The 20,769-nt window shown below is 34.1% G+C and overlaps 1 protein-coding gene across 3 annotated transcripts; it reads left to right on the top strand.

The window, feature by feature from the left end:
• Nucleotides 1-790: 790 nt before the first annotated feature.
• On the top strand, nt 791-19,202 carry Lrif1 (ligand dependent nuclear receptor interacting factor 1). 3 transcript variants are annotated; one of them, XM_046467171.2, is made up of 4 exons: nt 791-930; nt 10,527-12,033; nt 13,176-13,448; nt 14,269-19,202. In XM_046467171.2, the coding sequence occupies exons 1-4, from the start codon at nt 863-865 to the stop codon at nt 14,704-14,706; spliced, it is 2,286 nt and encodes a 761-aa protein (XP_046323127.1). In that variant the 5' UTR covers nt 791-862; the 3' UTR covers nt 14,707-19,202. The 3 variants fall into 3 exon arrangements, with proteins under 3 accessions (XP_046323127.1, XP_046323129.1, XP_058442292.1); XM_046467173.2 differs by lacking the exon at nt 10,527-12,033 and having other exon boundaries at nt 793-930; XM_058586309.1 differs by lacking the exon at nt 791-930 and having other exon boundaries at nt 10,674-10,810.
• Nucleotides 19,203-20,769: the final 1,567 nt, after the last annotated feature.

The following is a 20,769-nucleotide window of genomic DNA, read 5'->3' on the forward strand; positions in this document are numbered from 1 at the left end:
TAAATGACAGTTTTGACTGAGACATGAAAGTGTAAGTGGAAGAAGGGGTTAAATAAGTCTAGAGGAAAAAGCTCAGGAAGTGGGGATTTTCAGGGAACTAGTAACAAGACTTCTTTAGGAAGACGTCTAAAATTTTTTCACACCACTACTGTATGATGACTCCAAAAGGCCTGCCTTAGTCTTTTCAAACAAGGGCAAGGCATGAAAACTTGGGCTAGAAGCAAAACGACAAAAAAATTTACGATTGACCCCGGAAATATTTTATTTTGCGTAGACGTCCGGAGAATTTTCTTTTGCGATTTGTTCCTTGATCCGGAAGAAGAGATGGCAAACTTCACTCGCGATTGGATCGCATCGTAAGGGCGGAGCCTTAGCGAGCCACTCGCCTTAGTAACCGGACATGACGATACAGGATGCCCCGGGCCTGAGCTTCGCTCCGGCAACCGGCTTCGGTGGGCGGGGCCGGTAGAGCCAAGTGGACGCTGCCTTCTTCAGCGATCAGGTCCTTGTTGGGGGCGGTGTCATTAAGGCCACACCTCCCTCTCCGGCTTCGAGGGCTGCGGAGCGATGACGTAGATTCGGAGGCGGAGACTTACGCCTGAATCTCCGAGAGGGTTTGGGAGGGTGCAGACGCGGCGCGGAGCCTTCCGGTTTGTGGGTGGCTGCGCCACCTCCCTCGGAAGCTTGGGGATACGCCCTCTCGAGAGCCTGAGGTCTCCCTCCGTTCCGCATCAAACCCCTCACAATTGCTTCAGGGCAACTGAAGCCCAATATTCTCTCGTTCTGATTTTCGCTTCCTTGAGAACCTCGGCCCCACATTCCCCACTTTGCTGGATGATCTGTCCCTTCCCCACCCTCTAAAATGTCCAATAATCTACAGAGGGTCTTCCTGAAACCCGCAGAGGAAAATTCAGGCAACGCCTCACATTGGTAAGTACCGGTTTCGAACCCTCCACGCGCCCGCCCCTGGCCCGGTCTCTAGGCAGGCTGTCGAGGGGGCCGTCGTTTCCCGATGCTGCGCAGTATACCGGAGTCGGACCCCGCCGAGTGCGCTACTCCAGCGGAAAGCGCTCGTCGCCGGTGCTCCAGCGAGCGTCTCCCTCCCGGAAACGGCTCTCCGGAGCCTGACGCACGCAGCCCTGCGCGGGCTCCTCAGGACTCCAGCGGCTCGAGTTTCATAGGCGCATTGAGTAGATCTCCACGGGCGAGGAGAATCAACATGGCCGACGCACTGTGTGACCAAGCCCTTCTAGAAGATTCTCAGGCGCAGGCAGAAAAACACGCTGTGGGCGTGGATTAGCAAGTGCAGCCTTGGGGGCGCGCTGGACCTTCAGCTAGAATAGGCGCCTTTTCAGAGAGTTAGTGAGAAAGACAGGATATAAAATGGAAGAAAAGTTGTGCTAGGACAAGGAAATAGAACATTTTAATCTTGAAGTAATAGCTTTATGTAAAGAGGAAAGTAAAGAAATTCTCATGTAAATCCAGTACTTTTTAACAGCGTCTTTGAAGCTGGTATATGAGATTGTGACATCATTGAGTGTCTATATAGAGAGCACAATAGTTGACTGGAGGGGCGTTCAGTACGATGTATATGCTTTAGATAGTTTTTTAGAAAGACATTCTTGTAAACTTTGGGAAATTGATTATCAGTAATTCTGTATTTTTTAAAAATTTGTTATTCTAAATGGGAACAACAAAATATTAACTAGAGGGATATATACCATAGTCAGTGTATTTTAGGTGCGAGAATAATATTAATAGGTCTCCAGACTGATTACAAAGAACGATATTAGAAGCAAAACTCATAAAAGGGAATTTGTGTTTGAAGAAAATCAGGCCATCTGATGTAATCCCAGCTTTATGGGTTGGTATTTATGAATTCCAGGGCTTCAGTTTCCAGTTTGTAAATAATAGCATCTAGAGATATTTTCAGATTTAAAAGAAAAAAAAAATATATATATATATATATATATATTTATATATATCATATATATATATATATATGATAGTGTTAAGAAAAGAGTAAGGCACTATTAAAATATTAGCTGTTTTTGATATGTGAACAACCCAGGACATAGGATTATTACCTGGCTTAATGGTAATTCTTTAAAATTATGCATAGTATTATAAAAGGAAACTGTTATTAATAAGTACTAAGCTAGAACAATATTAAAGAACTACTTGGAAAGAACCGTTGTATTGCACATCATAAAAAGAGTCAGCTTTTGTGTATATACAGTTTTTATTTTGTGGAAGTTTTGGGGAAGGTGCAGAGATAATGCTCTGTATGTAGATGCAATAGTAGAATTGTTTTCTAATGATTGTTTAATTTTTCTTACCTTGTTTTAGTATTTAGGTATTTGGTAGCTCTGACTTAGCATAATTTGTAGACAGTTCATTTTAAGATTGCATTAATTTTCAAAATCAGGAATAAGATTTGAGATATTTTAAAGGATATTTATTGTGTACTTGAATTTTTTTAATCCAGCTTCTAATCCTTTTGGTTATTTTTTGACTTTTTAAAAATCATTGCCAGTTGAATTGTTTTGGTTACATTCATAAATCACTTCAAGTTGTTAACTCATTGGTTTATGCATTGTTGTTTCTTCATATTTACATGCATTTATTTCTTTAAATCGTTGAGGTTTTTACGTCACATATTTTGAACATTCACCCAATAGTTTCCTGTAGCTATTTAGCACTTCAATTATCAATTGCATATTTGATTCTATTCTGTTTTGTAAGTAATAGCATGCATATGTCCAAATATAATTCTGTAAGTAATGATTAATGGCATCTATTTTAGTTTAATGGAAGTTTAGTTATTTTTATGGTAATAATTTTGATGGTACTAAATCATTTGTTCATAAAATGACTGATTTTCTTAATTTCTGTAGTTTGAATTTTTCCTGAGTTATTGCTCTTTTCCTTTTTAGGAAAATTCAGTAACATGGTATGGAATGTTTATTGTAATTCATCCAGATTTAAAATGTAAAACCCAAATTTAATCTTACAAGTTCAAATGGAAAATCTGGAGAATATTTGTGATAGTACCTATGTAGGTTTGCACTGAGTACCTACTATGTGCTAAATTGGGAGACTGAAGAATGGGCTATCAGCCATTGCCATGAAAAACCTTATAGTCTAATGAGAGGGTTGAGGAGAAGCAGATGTATAAATTTTATGATCGTGTTATTCATGAGGTGCTATCAGAGCGAGGGCACAGAGCGAGGAAGTTATAGGAAAGGTTTCAGAAGCAACCAAGTTAGGAAACATAAGTGTCAACCATCCAGTTAAAGACAGATACAGGATATGGCCAGAGAAAATTTGGTAAATAACCAATATGGTTAGTTTCTAACAATTTAGAATTTGCTTGATTTTTTTGTATTATGAAAAGGATAAGTAGAGCACTCTTAAGAGTTGGCTTGCCCTGCTGAAGAGGTTATTTTTCATCTGTTGGAGATTGTTTAGAAGATTTTAGGAGAAGAATGACATGCTTAGGTGTATATTTTAGATAACTGATGTCAGTATAGATTTGAAAGTAAGGTAGGTCTTTTCAGAGATCCTGAGTGTACCTGAACTAGAATGGTGTATAGGAGGCATTGGATTTAAAGTAGTAGAATGGAAAATGAGCAGACCTTGTTATTGATTGCCATGAAGAAAGTGAAATCAATGATAGTATGAGTTTTCTGGGTGTATATTGGTAAATTAACTGAGATGAAGAATACACAAAGCAATCAGAAGGATATTTGAATCTGAAACCCCAGGATGAAAGCTAAAAATAGAAAATTAGGAGTCATAAGTTTAGAGGTATTATAACATAAACCTGTGATTATACATTCCCCAGCAATAGGAATTAATTAGTTATGTGATTGGCAGTTAGCTTCTGTCCTCCCTTAACCCTTTGTTTTCCAGCTATAATTAGCGTCCTCAACAGGGGTCTTGCTTTGGTTAGAAAGATAATGTTTCAGTTTGATGTACATTTGAATGTACAAGTTTCATTTTTACTTTTGAAATTTGTATGAGCATGTGAGATGGGGGAGGGAGAGAGGGAGAGATAAATTGTATATACATGCTAACAAATCTGTCATTAATCTGTCGGTTGATACATTTGAATTTTGGGGCTCTGTTTTGGTGGAGTTATGCTAAATACAGAAAGTGAATAGGATTGTTCAAGAAGAGCATGTATTCTGCAAAAGTTTACACTATTTCTAACCACCTTGCTTTTTCAACTACGAAGTGTTAATGACACTCCCCACCTAGTTGGGCAATTAGAAGTACAATTAATGACAACTATTATAATACATTTAATATGTGACATGTTATTATATATAACAAGTACTTACATATATTATGTATGTACTTAATGTTGCATATTAGATAGTAAGATAGAAAAGGGACTCCTAGCAGTTGAAATGATGTATTTTATGGGAATATTTCAAAATTTTTTTCATCCCATTTGAATATGCATCTCATGCCAATATTAGAATACTCAAAAAGTTATATAATAACGTCAGTATGTTTAATAGGCTTTTTTTTTTTTTTCCTTTTGGAGATGGAGTCGCACTCAGTTGCTCAGGATGGTCTTGAACTTGGCTCAAGTGATCCTCCCGTTTCAACTTCCCAAATTAGCTGGGATAGGTTGTGCACCACAGTGCCCTGCTTAATAGGCCTTTTGGTTAGTTTTTATAATGTTTTCAAAAGACTTTATTTTTGGACACCAATTGCAAAATTTAATGGAAGACTATATCTATCATGCTCCAAGGCAGTTATAACATTATAGCTATCCTTATTTTCTCCATATAACAAATGAATAAATAAAGATTTGAAGAGAACATGTAAATTTCTTTTTAAGTGACCAAGCCAGAACACGGGAAGTAGATTCTGATTCTAGTTTTAGTTCAGTCATCCAGCAGAATATGATCTTTAAGAAAATAGCATCTTTGTAGGATTTAATTAGTTAGTTAACCTTTTAAATGGAGTGTTAACTTCTAGATGTGGGAAAAAAAGAATATTGATTGAAAGAGTATGAATTTTACTGTAATGTATCACTTTTTTCCTTAACTTTCTCCATTTCAGCTTATTACTTAGAATCCATTCTATTTTATTGCCAGGAAATTAGGGATTTTTTAAATTATAGTTTGTAGGATTCAATCCAGCTAACTTTATTACCTCTAAAGTTCATTTGCTCTATTATGTGCACAGGATGTAGGTATTAATAGAGTAAACTACCCTTGAGGAATTTATGTTCTCTGGTAGATTATGTGGATCTTTACTGATACGTAGACTTGGAAGAAGCTGCATTTTCCCTCTTTTTGTGAAGGGAACATGTGGGGAGTTCAATAATTAGATTTCAAAATAATTTTTGCAATAATTTTTTTAAAGCAGAAATGTAGAGGCCATCTAATGTAGTGTGTAAAGGATCAGAAATATATGTAATTTGTTGAAATACCATCTCAATTAAAACATGTTTGCTCTTACACAAATGTGTTCTGCTCACATGAAACTTCTAGTTGTTAGACAGATTTTGCTGATAAATGAAGTATATAATTATATTAAAGGATACTAGACAATAAAAAGCATTGAGATAGTTGAGTTGAAATGATGACTGGAAGGAACTGCATCATTTTTCATATAATATTTTTCAAGGGTCTGCTGTGCTTGGTAGTTGAAGAACAATTGCAAGTCATTGATATGGTCTCTTACCTTAAGGAGTTTCAGTGTTGCTGGGGGAAATATCATTTTGTTTTATTTTTAAAAAAATAGCTAGTAGATAAAAGGCAATAAAGAAGGTATTACATAACTTCCAGCATCAGTTGCACCAGTGAAAGTGTTTCAGTGATTCCAAAGTTGAAAGAAACTGTGAGTTTGAATGACTGGCAGGTGTTTTGTGAGGCAGATTAATTTTGAGCTTTTTAAGTTGTTGGAAAATAAAAATTAAAGAATACTTAGAATGAATAAGTTGCATGGCATACTCCAGAATAGCAAAAAGGTCTCTTCATAGAGCAAAGGTTTCATATAGAGAAGTTGTAGATAGTATTCTAAAGATTGATTGGGACTAGGTTGTAGATTTTGGTGTAAAACTGGGTTGGCAGTGATTAACATTGAAACTTTGAGCACAAAGCAACAAGATGAAAACAATTTATCCTAGTATACATACTAGTCAGTAGTAATTGCAACCAGAAAAACTAGCTTAAACATCAAAGCAAAAGAAACCAGATGGAAGAGCTCTAGACAAGATGATGAGGTTTAATCTAGATGGTAGAAGTTGGAATGGTGAAAAAAGAAAAGATGGATGCAGTCTGTTAAAAAATAGAAAACTATAGACTTGGTAATTTATTCAGTATACATTTCTGTACTGTTTATTTTATAAGTATGAATGCAAAGTGCTACAGGGAATCTAAAGTGAATAAGAAGATAATAATGATACGTTAGAGATGACTTGGTGATTTATAGCCTTTATGACCTAGTGTATAGTGCTATCATATGGTTGGAAAGTAGGATAAAGCACTAGTTTTTAATAGAGATTAATTTAAACTTGCTGAATTTTAAATGATGGTATTAAAATGGAAGCATTTTATAAGACATCACAACTATGAAACTGAGATCAATATTGGGTATAGGAATAAAAGCGTATACCCTGAGGAGTCAGTATTACGAAGGAAGTAGTTGAGGGGAATATTTGAAGCCATGAAGATTGGTATACTCTTTAAGGAAGAATGTCTTAAAGAAGAAAAGCAGAGTCAAGAACTATACTTTGGAGAATAGCCATGATTGAATACTTAAAATGCCAAAAAATGAATAAGGAAGGGAGGGCAAAGAAAATCAAGAGAAACAAATTGTACACACTAGAAACCACAAAAAGAATGAGAGGAGTTTCAAGATGAAAGTATAATTGGCCATCAGTGTCACTTGGCAACAGACAGTACTAAGGGAATGAGGATGAAGACAGACTTAACTATGAAGACGTATTTGGTAATATTTGAGAATGAAGTTTTAATAGAATTGTAGGATAAAAAATAGACTGCAAAAAAGTGGGCTTCAAGACAACTTTCTGGAATATCAGTTCTTAATTGTGGCTCATTAAGAGTATCTACCGTCTTCCTGCCATTGAACTAGGCATCTAGCCCACAGTCTTCTTTCTAATTCTGTATAGACTTCAACATCTATATGGATAATATCTTTGTTGCCTGGTTCTTTGATATGAAGATCTTTTCCCCCAGTTTTTTTTTATTCTCCATTCTGTCATAGCCAGTTAATTCTGTAGTCCTTGTTATCAGATGAAATTGCTGCATCTACAGAATTATTGATTCAGGCATCCTGCTTTCTAAATATCAGGTCTTATATTTCTAGCTTACTTGTTAAATGCTTCCATTGTGGTTTTTTGGGTTGTTTTGTTTTATGCTGAGGATTGAGCATGCAAGTGCTCTACCACTGAGCTATACCCTAGACTTCACTATGACTTCTTTAACTTTATATGACTTTCCAGTCCTTTTTCTTTATATTTTAACCTTGATTCTTTCATTTCCTTTGTATCTAGTTTAGAATTCTGTTTTATCATTTTAATATCTCTTATCAGTTTCCTTTTCAGTTTTCATTGTACCCTTCTGAAATCATCGCCATCCTGTATGAATTCAGCAGTATGCTTTCTCTTTACTTGTGTATAGTGAGAGAAAGAAAATTTCACAAGAGTACAAATTAGTAGCACCACAAATTCACAGTTACTACCTGCCTCCCTCATCCATTAGTGCACACCTGACAACTCTAATATTTTCTGTGGTCAGCTTATTCTTTCACAAAGAGTGTTCCAAATTTTTGATCCTCCTCAAATCTCTCCCTATGTTTGCTTTTATTCCCAGTAGATGATGTCATATCTTTTTTCATGAAGAAAATAAATGCTATCAGATCAGAATTGCAGCTTTCTGACACCAAAGTTATGTACCTTACCTGCAAGTATACCTAACCTTCCTTTCAATTCCAATAGAAGAAGATATTTCTCCTGCTATAAGTTGTAATTCCTCTACTTGTCTTCTGGTTTCTATTTGATAACTCCTTATTGGTCATCTTTAACTCCACTTTTCCTCTTCTAGCTTCTTGCCAGTCTTTCCTCCAGTGTATATATATTTTTATTTTTTTAGATGTTGATGAACCTTTATTTTATTCACTTATTTATATGCAGTGATGAGACTTGAACCCAGGGCCGTACACATTCTAGGCAAATGCTCCACCACTGAGCCACAATCCCAGCCCATCCAGTGTATATTTTTAATCCTATTCTTTCTGTACTCTCAGAAGCTTTCCACATAATTGCCCAATTTTCTTTAAATCCTCTCTTCCTTTGGCTTCCATTGCATCAGAAGTAATGGTTTTCTTTCTGCCATTCGAAGAATAATGGGAAGCAACTAGAAATGTTGTAAGCCAGGAAGGACCAGATTTAGTGTACTGAATGGAACTAAAAGGGAGAGGATATCTATGACCAAAGGGAAAAAGAAATTTTGAAGCTACTGGAGTACTCTTAAGTCAGAGATGATATTTCCTTATCTTAGAGTGGCAACAGTTGATTTGGAAAGAATTGAACAGGTAACGGAATTTAAACAATGATATCGATAGGATTTCTGATGAATTAGATATAAGGGATGAGAAAACAAGATTTACGTGCTCTGACTTAGGTGCCTAAGAGATGAGATAGCAAGGAATTTTGAGTGTAATGATGGGCAGAGATAGTCTAGCCATGCAGTTTTAGGAGCTTTTAAGATTCTGAAAAAAATGTCAAGGGGCAGTAGGGGTATACATAATAAGCCTGTATCTTAAAGAAGGTACAAATATAAATATGGGAATTGTTGACATATAAGTGATATTTTAGTAATCAAAGTTATTTATATAAAAGAAATGTAGGAAAAAGTACAGAATAGGAAAGAAGAGTTCTGTCCTTCAGATTGGATGAGTTAGCAAAGAAACTGAAAGCCTTGGGAAGAGAATATTTTAACAAAAGGAATAAGCATTTTTGTATTCTTTCAAATACATTGTTTTTCTTACTTAATGATAATTGTCTCTACATATCCACTTATGCAGTAGTTTAAGAGATTACAAGTTGGTGTAGCTGGGGAGCCACCAAACACTTTTCTGTATAGAACTAGGTAGTAAATATTTTAGTCTTTGAGAACCATATGATCTCTGCTGTAGCTATTCAACTCTATCATTTAGCATGAAAGCAGCCATGTACAAAAATATAAAGTGTGACTTTGGGTAATATTAAGAACCTATTTATAGATACTGAAATTTGGATTTTGTATACTTTTCACATCATAAAATGTCCTTTTGATTTTTTTTTTATTCATTGAATATATGAAAACCATATGGACTCTTACTCATGTTACTATAATTTAGCATAGGAGATAGTCTATAGATATGAAAACAAACACTGTTATTATATAACATCCTGTGTCAAAGGGAATTAGTTGATATAATGTTATAGATTAATTATGAAGGAAAGACATGGGAAGTTAAGTTGACCAGAGAATGTATCTCTTGAGAAATATTAATTATTCTGAGACTTGAGCTCTATGATGAACTATGTCTGGGAAGAGTACTTAGGTAGAGTGATAGCGTGTGAGATGGCCCTGGAGACCATGAGAGCTCAATATTTTTCAAGAACTGAAAGATAGTTTTAGTTATAAATAACTTAAGATGTCTGCATTTAAGTAATCACCAAATAATTTATTATACAGAGATTTAGTATGTATTGACTTTTCTTAAAATCTAACAATCGATGAGCATCACAATTGGCTTAGTTACAAAGAATGTGTTGATTTCCAGTCTGTTCTACCTTCATTGACAACTGTTCAGCTAAAATTGCCATAGTATTATACAGATGGGTTGATGAGACAATTGATAATTAAACTAATATAAGGACAAGAGACTATTTAGCACCAAACCTCAAATGTACTATAACAAAAATCACAAGAGGAAATGGTTCTTACATGAGTAACCCAGTTAAATCTATAGTATGAAATGTGGCATACTAGCATATCACTATGTGAGATGTCTTAAGGAAAATAAAAGTGGTTGACAACTGAACTTGTGATTCATTGTCAGTTGGAAGAGGATAGAATAGATTTGGAAGAAAAAAGTGAGAATAAAAGAGTAAACATAAGTAGAGGTGGGAATGAGAATCCTGCTAGTAAAAGTAAAGGAGAAAAGGAAAGAATTCAAGGAAATGGAGAAGGGATAATGCTAGTAAAAGTAAAGGAGAAAGGGAAAGAATTCAAGGAAATGGAGAAGTTTCAAGGAGTCTATTCTAGTGTCATATAGGGTAAAACCTTAGAAATCTCTACTGGGAAAAAATGTTAATATCTCATATCTATTGCCTAATTATGAGATATTTCTCTTTGCAAACTCACAATAAGAAATTATGTATTTTATTATACTTTAATAGTTTAAAATAATTTTTGCAAATATTTGTTTAAAAATAAAATGTATATACCATGTAGTATGTTGTATTTATTTACTCAAAATGTTCTTTTAAGTGTTTCAGGCTGCATGTATCAAGTAGTTCAGACGATTGGCTCGGATGGAAAAAATCTTCTGCAATTACTTCCAATTCCTAATTCTTCTGGAAATCTTATCCCACTAGTTCAATCTTCAGTCATGTCTGATGCTTTGAAAGGGAATACAGGAAAACCAGTTCAAGTTACTTTTCAGACTCAGATTTCCAGCTCTTCCACAAGTGCATCAGTTCAATTGCCCATTTTTCAGCCAGCCAGTTCTTCAAAGTATTTTCTTACAAGAACAGTAGATACAGCAGAAAAAGGTAGAGTTACTTCTGTGGGAACTGAAAATTTTACCTCATCAGTTTCTAAAGTTAAGAGTCATGGTGTGAAAATTGATGGACTCACCATGCAAACATTTGCTGTTCCTCCCTCAACACAAAATGATTCATCTTATATTGTAGTCAAAACCCCGAATCTTCCAATGACTGTGAAGTCTCCAGTTTTGCCTTCCGGGCATCATTTACAAATTCCAGCCCATGCTGAAGTGAAATCCGTACCTGCATCATCATTGCCTCCTTCAGTTCAGCAAAAGATACTTGCAGCTGCAACCACAAGTACCTCAGGAGCAGTTGAGTCCTCCCAAATACCAACAGTTATTTATGTATCTCCTGTAAATACAGTGAAAAATATAGTTACCAAGAACTTTCAAAATATCTATCCAAAACCTGTTAAAGAAATAGCAAAGCCACTGATACTAAATACCACCCAAATTCCATCGAAAGTTGCTGCAGAGACACAATTAAAAGGTGGTCAGCATTCTCAAGCTGCTCCAGTGAAATGGATTTTTCAAGAAAATCTACGGCCTTGTACTCCATCTCTTGTTCCTGTTAAATCTTCAAATAATGTGGCTTCAAAGATTTTAAAAACTTTCGTAGATAGGAAAAGTTTGGGAGATAATACTGTAAATATGCCACCATTGAGTACCATCAGTCCTAGTGGGACACAATCCATAAGTGTGCCAATTAAAGATAATGCTTTGGTTATGTTTAATGGGAAAGTCTATCTGTTGGCTAAAAAGGGGGCAGATATTTTGCCATCACAAATTGACCATCAGAATTCTGTTTCTCCTGATATTCCACTAAGAAAAAACACATCACAGGTAGTGAGTTCAAGTCCAGTCACAGAAATATCCAGAGAGGTTGTAAATATTGTTTTGGCTAAAAGTAAATCTTTACAGATGGAGACAAAATCACTTTCAAATACCCAGCTTGCTTCCATGATTAATCTAAGTGCAGAGAAGAATAAAATGTTCGAAAAATCATCTCTTTCTACCACAAACCCACATAACATGAATCAATCCAGTAACTACCTAAAACAGAGTAAGACTTTATTCACAAAGCCAGTCTTTCCAGATGGATTTAGTACAGGACAGAATGCCCCCAGAAAAGGAAATACGATCCAGAGCATAGAGAAAATAAATTCCTCTGTTGATGCAACAACTGTTACTTCACAACAGTATGTTTTCAGAGACCAAGAATCAAAGGTAATTTTCCCATGTCAGGGTATTCTTTTTATATATCTATATAGAAATTTTTTCTTTCTTAATTCTCAGTTATGATACCTCTTTTACCCACCCCCACTCCATCATACATATACTTAATTAAGTCAAAACTCTCATCTGAGTAAATATTGTTTGAAAAGGAGTACAATTAGGCAAGTCCAAACAATATCTTGAATCATTTGGATGCCAACTCTTCAAAACAAAAACAAACTAACAACAACAACCAAAAAAAAAAAAAAAAAAAAAAAGGCAGAACAGCAAATTTTCTTAGAAGAGTTGGGGGGAGGATTATATGACTTCAAAGATTAGTAAAATTGTGTACATACATAAATATATATATATAAATAAAATAGTATGCTTTTAGTATATGAAGAGAGCAACATGTATATAGAGAACTGGGTTTTTTGTGGGGGGTGTGTGTGAGAGAGAGAGAGAAGGTATTGGAGAAATATTCAGGTTTTTTTTTTAATGTGAAAAGGGTGGGATAGGACTAGACAGTATCTTTCAATTGTTTGTGGAAATAAGATTTTATCATTATCTTTGGTGGTGGGTTTATTTATTTATTTTTGTTAAAACAGGTTTCTTTTTTCTTTTTTTTAGCCCTTCTCTCTGACTCCTCATGCCCACCAATTACCCTCTGTTCTTAAGATATGAATGTTTGTGTGCTTACTATATATTCATGTACCTACCTTTTCCTTGTTTTACTTAGAGGTCTGCTTTATAATGTCAGTATTTTTCCTCTTCAGTAATAATCCATTAAACTTTAGAGATGTAAGGGAGTGAATTCTGATAATTACACAATTGATTAAAGACATAATGTTTCAGAAGACTAATTTCTAAATAATGTTACATTTTTTTTAAAGTTGTTATTGGCCTCTATTCTCATTTCAGTTGTTTGAGAATGGACTGTTACCTTTCTAGTGCAACAAGCTAAAGGTAGAAATTGTAGGGGAATGATTTTAGATTTTATTTAAATTCAGTATTTTGAGTGTGGGTGGTAAGGTAAAGGTAATGCAAATCCTTAAAAGCATGATATCTTTTTTATGAAAAATTAAATAATCTCTTAGTTACTAGTCTGATAAATTGAGTAATTAGTAGTATTGTTTGTGTTTTCTTAATTCCAGATACAGAATGAGATGGCATCAACATTAGGAAAAGTCTCTCAAGGAAGAAATGACAAGAAAGTCTCTCAAGGAAATAGTGTTAAGGCATCATGTCTGAAGAGCGATGCTGAATTTAAAAAGATATTTGGTCTCACTAAAGATTTGCGAGTGTGCCTTACTCGAATTCCTGATCATTTGCACTCTGGAAAAAGTTTTGATTCCTTTAGCAGTGTGATGAAGAGTAGTACTAACACAGAGACAGAGTTTGTGGTGAAGGAACAAGAGAGAAAACAGGTAATAGGTCTTAAAGTGTCCCTTGTAAATACTACAAAAATATATGAATATATTAGTTTTTTTAATTTGATTTTTAGTTTTGTGCACTGGTATGAATGGTGATTGTTACCAAATTTGCAAGTATGTATTATACCAAAACAATGTTTAAAAGAAACATGCACAGATAAAAATCTATCCCCAGTTAAGACATTGTTTTAAGTGTTTTTATTCACCTATTATCTTTTTTCCCATTGTAATACAAGAATAGACCATAACATTTCAACTGATTATCCGAATGTGGAAAATATAAGCATGCAGATGTTCATTGCAGTTTTACTATTAATATGTTGTAAGCAACCTAAGTAGTCAATAATAGTGGAAAAGATATGTCCCTGTAACTTTATCTATTGTCATTCTGATTATGACTATGTCATCATCTATCATCTAGTATTCTGAACCTCAACCCTGCCCAATGAAAAGCTTCCTTCCACATGTATCTTCTGTGCAAAAGAAAAGAAAAAAAAAATTAAATCAGCTATTTCTCAGGTGCTTCACAAGTGCTATTGTATTTTGCTGGTAGGTCCATAGAGCTTCTAATACGTGAACAGGAACGGTGTGAATTAAGCAGTTTATTCTCAGTGACTATGATTATAGACAATGCTATTTGTTTTGATACCACACTGTGGGATCCTGGTCTTTTTTGCTATTGTTGGCCCAAGTAAATTTCATTGAATTGAGTTTACTTGCTAAATATTTGTGTTTGCAAATTTTGTTAAATTTGAGAGCACATTATATATATGACAATAACTTTTTTTCATGATCTTACTCAACATTGCAACAGGGTTTTAATAAGAAAAGAAAAGCAAAAAACATGAAGAATATGGATCACACAAAGAAGAGAAATACCGAGAGTACCTGCAACACAGTCATAAATGGGGTAACTATTGTCACCAGTTCCCAACCCCTCTGCAGTGTTTTACCGACTTCAGAGGTATCAAAAAATAACATTCCCACAAGCTGCAGCAAAACCAGAGAAGAAAAGATAACTGAAGTAGAACACTATTCCCACAAGAAGGAGGAGAAAGGTGCATTGAGTTCATATGCAGCTTTTGAACAAAGTAATTTCTTTAATAAAAAATATACTGAAGATATTTTCCCAGTGACACCACCAGAATTAGAAGAAACCGTCCGAGATGAAAAAATAAGAAGACTTAAACAAGTGCTAAGAGAGAAAGAAGCAGCTCTTGAAGAAATGCGTAAGAAGATGCACCAAAAATAATAAAAATGTTACGTACTGAAAGACTTTAATATGAAATAACTGTGTTTTTAAAATAGACTTTTGTATTAGTATATTATTCCACCCTTATCTACCAGGAATGCTTTTCAAATGGAAGGTTCAAAAGTGGAGATAGTACTGAACCCTGTATACAAGCACTGTAATACTGTTGACAGTCACTCTGATAACAGTTACATAAGTGAATAATGGTCAAGTAGCAGATATAGAGTGGATACCCTGGACAAAGGGAGGATTTATGTCTTGAGCCAGGGGAGTGTAAGATTTCATCACACTACTCAAAATGACAGAATTTTTTAAAAAGTTATAAATTATTTCTTTCTGGAATGTTCTGCTTTAATATTTCTGGATAGCAGTTGATGGTGGATAACTAAAATCACAGAAAGCAAAACTGCAGATAAACAGCGGGACTATTGTTTTTTTTTTTTTTGGATTGATTTTCTAATTTATTTTTTTTTTAATTTTTTATTGTTGGTTTTTCAAAACATTACATAGTTCTTGATAAATCATATTTCACACTTTGATTCAAGTGGGTTATGAACTCCCATTTTTACCCCATATACAGATTGCAGAATCACATCAGTTACACATCCAATATTGTTAAATTATAGATGTATTCTGAAAATGAAACCTGTTTATATTCTTTGACAATGAAACCTGTTTTTTTTATCAGTTGGTTATAGAATTTAAGAAATACAGAAGAGGGTGATTCATGTATGACTTGTGAATAATATACATGAGTTGTCTGAACCATTTTCTTAGATACCTTTTTCTGGAAGGAAAAAATTTATATTTTTCTATTATTTTAACTGAAAACTTCCCAAGTTTGAATATTTGTATATAAGGTTTTTGTTATTGTTGTATCTTTAGCTAAATTGCTCAGGTGTTACTCCAACAATAGATAATTAGTGTGTACTATTAAAATTTTACAGTCCAAGAGAGGAAATTAGCAGTAAACCTAAATTTACCTTTACTTTAAAAGTACTCTCTTGGTCTCTTTACCTGTAAAATAACGATAACTTCTACCTACCATTGTTGATTTTTAAAATTTCATTAAAAATGTAGTATAGCAGCATCATTTAAGTATTTAACCATTTTTTCAAGAGGGAAGGACACCTGTTTTGTAATTTGTCAGTTATTTTATATAATCCAAAATAATATTTGGAATTCAGGCTATTTGATATATTGTTGGCTTAAAGTGATGTGTCTTTAGACAGCAGCACCCCCTTCTCCCTTTATTCCTCCTTTCCCCCCTTTGGTAATATGTACATATGTTATATAGATGGTGTAAAAAGTATCAATACTTTTTTTTTTTTTAGTATCAATACTTTTTACACTGTGAAATGTAGTTTTTCTTAATAGAGGAATACATTTTTCTTTTTTTTTTTTTTTAATTTGGAGAGTTTGAACGTAGTGTGGGGATAGAGATTAAGAAGAGAGAAGAATTAGAAAATGATTAGCAAATATGGGGGGATAAGATTTTTAAAAATGTGTCGTGGCAACAACAGAGAAAATAGTAAATCAAAAAATACTGAATAGGATTGAAATAATTACATCAACTAGACTCTGCTGCATTTTTATTTTTACAAATAGCTTTATTGAGATATATTTCACATAGCATTAAATTCTCCCTTTTTAAAGTGTTTTTTATTCTGTTCAGAGGTGTGCAACCATCAATACACTTTGAACACAACAGGAACAAGTCCTATACCATAGCCATCACCCCATTCATTATCCCTTCCTGTCTAAGTACCACTGTTTCTGTAAAACTGTCTGTTGCAAACATTTCATCTGCATGGAGTCATACAATATATTTTAGTTTAGTTTAGTTTTGTTTTTACTTGGCCTAATATTTTCAAGTTTCATCCATGTGGTAGGATGCAACAGCACTTCATTAATTTTTGCTGAATATATTTTCTTGTATGAATATATAGTCATCCCTCAATATCTGTGACAGATTGGTTCCAGAACCCTTCCCAGGGATATCAGAATCTTTGAATAATTAAGTTATTTTATAATATGGCATAGCATTTGCTAATAGGCTACTTATCTCCACCTGTATATTTTAAATGATTTCTATATTACTTGTAATGCCTAGTACAATGTAAATTCTATGTAGATAATTGTCCTTATTGTTTAGGAAATATTGAAAAAAAATAAAGTCTGTATGTGTTCAGTACAGACAAAAAAAAATCCAAATTTTTGATGCATGGTTTGTTGTGGAACCTGCAGACAAAGAGGGCCAATTGTATCACACTTTGTTTTTCCATTCATCTGTTATGGATATTTGGATTATTTCCACTTTGGGCTACTAAAAATGTTGCTATGAATGTTTGTGTGCAAATTTTTGTATGAACATATTTTCAGTTACCTTGAGTATGTACCTAGGCATGTAATTGCTGGGTTATACAGTAACTCTGTGTTTAACATTATGTGGAACTGCTAAACAGTTCCATTCAGTTTTGCTCCCTCTACTTAAATAGATCTTGTGAAGGTCCTCAGTGATTTCCATGTTATTTAATCTTAAGGTCACCTGTCAGTCTTCTTAATAATTTCATAAACCATTAATAACTTTGATAAATATTTAAAACATTTATTACAGAGTAATGCATGTTCATTGTGGAAAAAATTAGAAAATATAGCAAGCTAAAAATCAAATCTTCACAGTCCCATCATTGAGCATTCATCACTAAAGTTATACATTCACCTTAATGTATATGCTTTCCAATCTTCTCTGTGCTCCTATATGCATGTATGTTTTTTACCAAAATAAGGTTTTTATTTTTTTATCCTGCTTTTAAAGTTAACAGTTTTCAGCCTTTCAATAAACTTTCATTTCTTACAATATTCACACCACATTCACCTATTTGACCGCAGGATATCATTTTCAACTGTTTTTTTCCAAAGCAGAATCAAAGTTAGGACTATGTGTTTTATTTAGCCGTTGTATCAATTTCTTTTTATGATATTGATTTGTTGCAAAGAACAGCCAAGTGTCCTGTTTCCTTTTACCTTGATATACATTGATTTCACTTCCAGTAGATCACACTTCTGTGTCAGTGTGTGGCTCATTTTCAGTCTCCTTTCTGGTTCCTTCTCCCCAGTTTCTTAATATTTAAGTGCTCTAGGTTTCATTCCTTTGGTTTGCTTCTCTGCTTTTGCTCACTTTCTCATCCAGTTCGTGGCTTTAAACACTAAATATTAACAACCAACAGATTTTCTTTACTTTGAAATCTCTGTCTTGGATCCAGACTTTTATAGCCAAATGCTTATTTAAATCTCTATTAGACATCTAAATAAACACCTCAGACTTTTGGCCAAAATAGGACTTGTGTTCTTTCCCCAAACCAACTTCACCCACAATTTTTTCCATTTTAGCTGATAACAATATCCTACCTGTTTCTAAAGCCAAAAAAACTTGTCATTCTTTACTTCTTTCTCACACCCTGCCTTTACTTCAAATTGGTTTGGTTTTGCTTTCAAAATACTTCAAATCTGACCACTTTTCATCTTCCATGCGCTAGGCCCTGGAGTGGATTATTAGTAGCCTCTTAAGCCCTCTCCCTCTTTTCTGCCCCTACAGCCTTGTCTCAGTACAACAACCAGTGATCCTTTTGAAACAAGTCATTCTTTATTACATGTCAGTGACTCCTATCACATGGAGTAAAAGTGATGAGGGCTAGAGATCCAACAGGAACAAATTGAATTAAAGTACAGCTCTTTGAACATCCTTTGTACACAATTGCAGTCTCATGTCCTGCTTTTGTCTAGGTAGAGAAGTCAACTTTTCCTTAAAAATTATGAACTGAGATTTGAAAGGAAACAGGATTTATGTATTTAAAGTAAAACAAAATGAAAATAAAACAATAATTAGAATATTTAATAATTCACTTTTTTCCCAGACACTTTTTTTTTTGGTATTTTGCCTATAGTAATTCACTAATCTTATAGATAAGGAAGAGAAGACAACTGGTCCAAGGTCATTGTCTGCTGTAAGGTAAATGGATAAGTAGGCTAAAAATAAGTCAGTGGGCCATTTCAGTGGTTGAGGTAAAAGCAACCCACTTTGAGAGTGGTAAAAAATTTATATTTTTAATTTAATGGCTACTGGATTTATGACCATATTGAATGTGGGTAAAGGGACAAAAGAATTAAGCATGACTAAAAGATATGTTTACTTGAGGAATCGGATGGATAGTAATACCATTAACAGAGAAGACTGAAGAGGAGCTGATTTATAGGAAATAGTGAACTCAACTTTGGACAGTTGGTATTAAAGAAGATAAAAGAAGATAACAAAATTGTGGGCTCCTTTTTGAGTATTTTTAAAGTTTGGAAAAGAATAATCTTAAAATTTTTTTTAAAGACTGGAAAGTGATAACTTCCATTTTAGTTGATTTATAGATTCTTGGAATAGTGTCTTACATATAATAAGCATACTATCAGTGTTTGTTAAATAAATGCAATTTATTTAATAGGCACCATTTTATTTCATTTTCATACCTGTTTTATTTTTCTGCTCATTTATTAAGACTTTGCAACTCATGAAAGTAATCAAGCACCAATGTTTCTTCTGATATTGTATTCCATGATACTGAAATGTGGCTTGACTCCTTTTTCATGATTTTTCCATAATCCATATTTCTGATCTCAAATGTTAACACTCTCAATCTGAAATTCACCCTAACTAGAATTTTTTCTTTCTCTTTTTCCTTTTTTGGGAAGGTGAGGCATACTGGGGATTGAGCCTGGGGGTACTCTACTACTGAGCAATAGCCCTAGCCCTTTAAAAAAAATTTTTTTTGAGATAGTCTCACTAAGTTGATGAGGCTGGCCTTGAAGTTGTGATCTCCTGCTTTGGCCTTCTGAGTCACGGGAATATTTATTGAATAGATGTATGCCATCATACCAAGCCCTAACGTTGCTTTTGTCAAGAATCTTCAATATCTATCATATTGCTAAATCTAGTAGTCAATTTGTCCTAGTCAATAGCATTTGACGCCTTTGATCATTCTGTCCTTAATGAAATGTATTCTTCACTTTGCTTCCAGGACACATTATTCTGTTTTCCTAATACCCCATTGACTCTTCTCAATCTCTTTAGCTGTTTTCTCCCCTTCTCAGATTTTCTCAATGTTGAAATTACTTAGAGCTCAATCCTTTTATGCCTTTATTTTATATCTATACTCATGTGATGGTCTCATCTAGTTCTTGAGGATCAAAATATCTACTCCTCTCTGGACCCTAAACTTCTGGGTTTTTTTCTTTCTTTTTTTTAATTTGTTTTAATTAGTTACACATGACGGTACAATGACCTTGACATATCATACATTTGAATCAGATGGGATATAAGTTCTCATTTTTCTGAGTGTACAGGTTGTAGAATCACATTGGTCATACAGTCACATATATACATACAGCAAAAATAATGTCTGTTTTATTCTGCTGACCTTTCTTTGCCCCCTTCCCCTCCCTTCCCCTCCCATCACTTCTCTCTACCCAATCTAATGTGACACAATTCCTTGTTTTTCCCACTCTATAGGTTCTTTTTTATTTTTTTAGCTTAGTTCCTCACTTTTTTTTATTGGTTATTCAAAACATTACAAAGCTCTTGACATATCATATTTTATACATTTGATTCAAGGGGGTTATGAACTCCCATTTTTACCCCGTATACAGATTGCAGAATCACATCGGTTACATTTACTTTCCTTTTTCCATTTTTCTTGGTGTATTTATACATTCCAGTTGGCCTTGGTGCTACATATTCCTACACGCACAGGACATAATTTGACCACTTTACATTTTGTCTTTTTCTCTCCTCTTTTCCTGGTCCTTCCTCTTTTCTACTGGTCTCTCCTCTATTTTCATGAGATGCCCCACTTTCCCCTTTTTCTCTTTAGTTTCCACATATTGGTTACTATTTTAATGGTGCCATATGAGCAGAATTTGAATGGGGTCCATTTTATCAATGTTTTTAGTTTATAGTTAGTATGCTTTGGCTTGCTTCCTTCCTTCCTTCTTTTCTTTCTTTCCTTTTTTTTTATC

Source organism: Marmota monax, unplaced genomic scaffold (assembly GCF_021218885.2).
Source record: "Marmota monax isolate L192 unplaced genomic scaffold, Marmota_monax_Labrador192_F-V1.1 WCK01_AAM20220418_F8-fsc00181, whole genome shotgun sequence".
NCBI classification, from domain to species: domain Eukaryota; kingdom Metazoa; phylum Chordata; class Mammalia; order Rodentia; family Sciuridae; genus Marmota; species Marmota monax.

What these genes read in the sequence shown, in the direction of transcription:
- Lrif1 (XM_046467171.2), top strand. Translation starts at nt 863, where the DNA reads ATGTCCAATAATCTACAGAGGGTCTTCCTGAAACCCGCAGAGGAAAAT. An exon ending in TCAGGCAACGCCTCACATTG is followed by an intron (nt 931 to 10,526) that starts GTAAGTACCGGT and finishes TGTTCTTTTAAG; the next exon opens with TGTTTCAGGCTGCATGTATC. An exon ending in AGGAACAAGAGAGAAAACAG is followed by an intron (nt 13,449 to 14,268) that starts GTAATAGGTCTT and finishes ACATTGCAACAG; the next exon opens with GGTTTTAATAAGAAAAGAAA.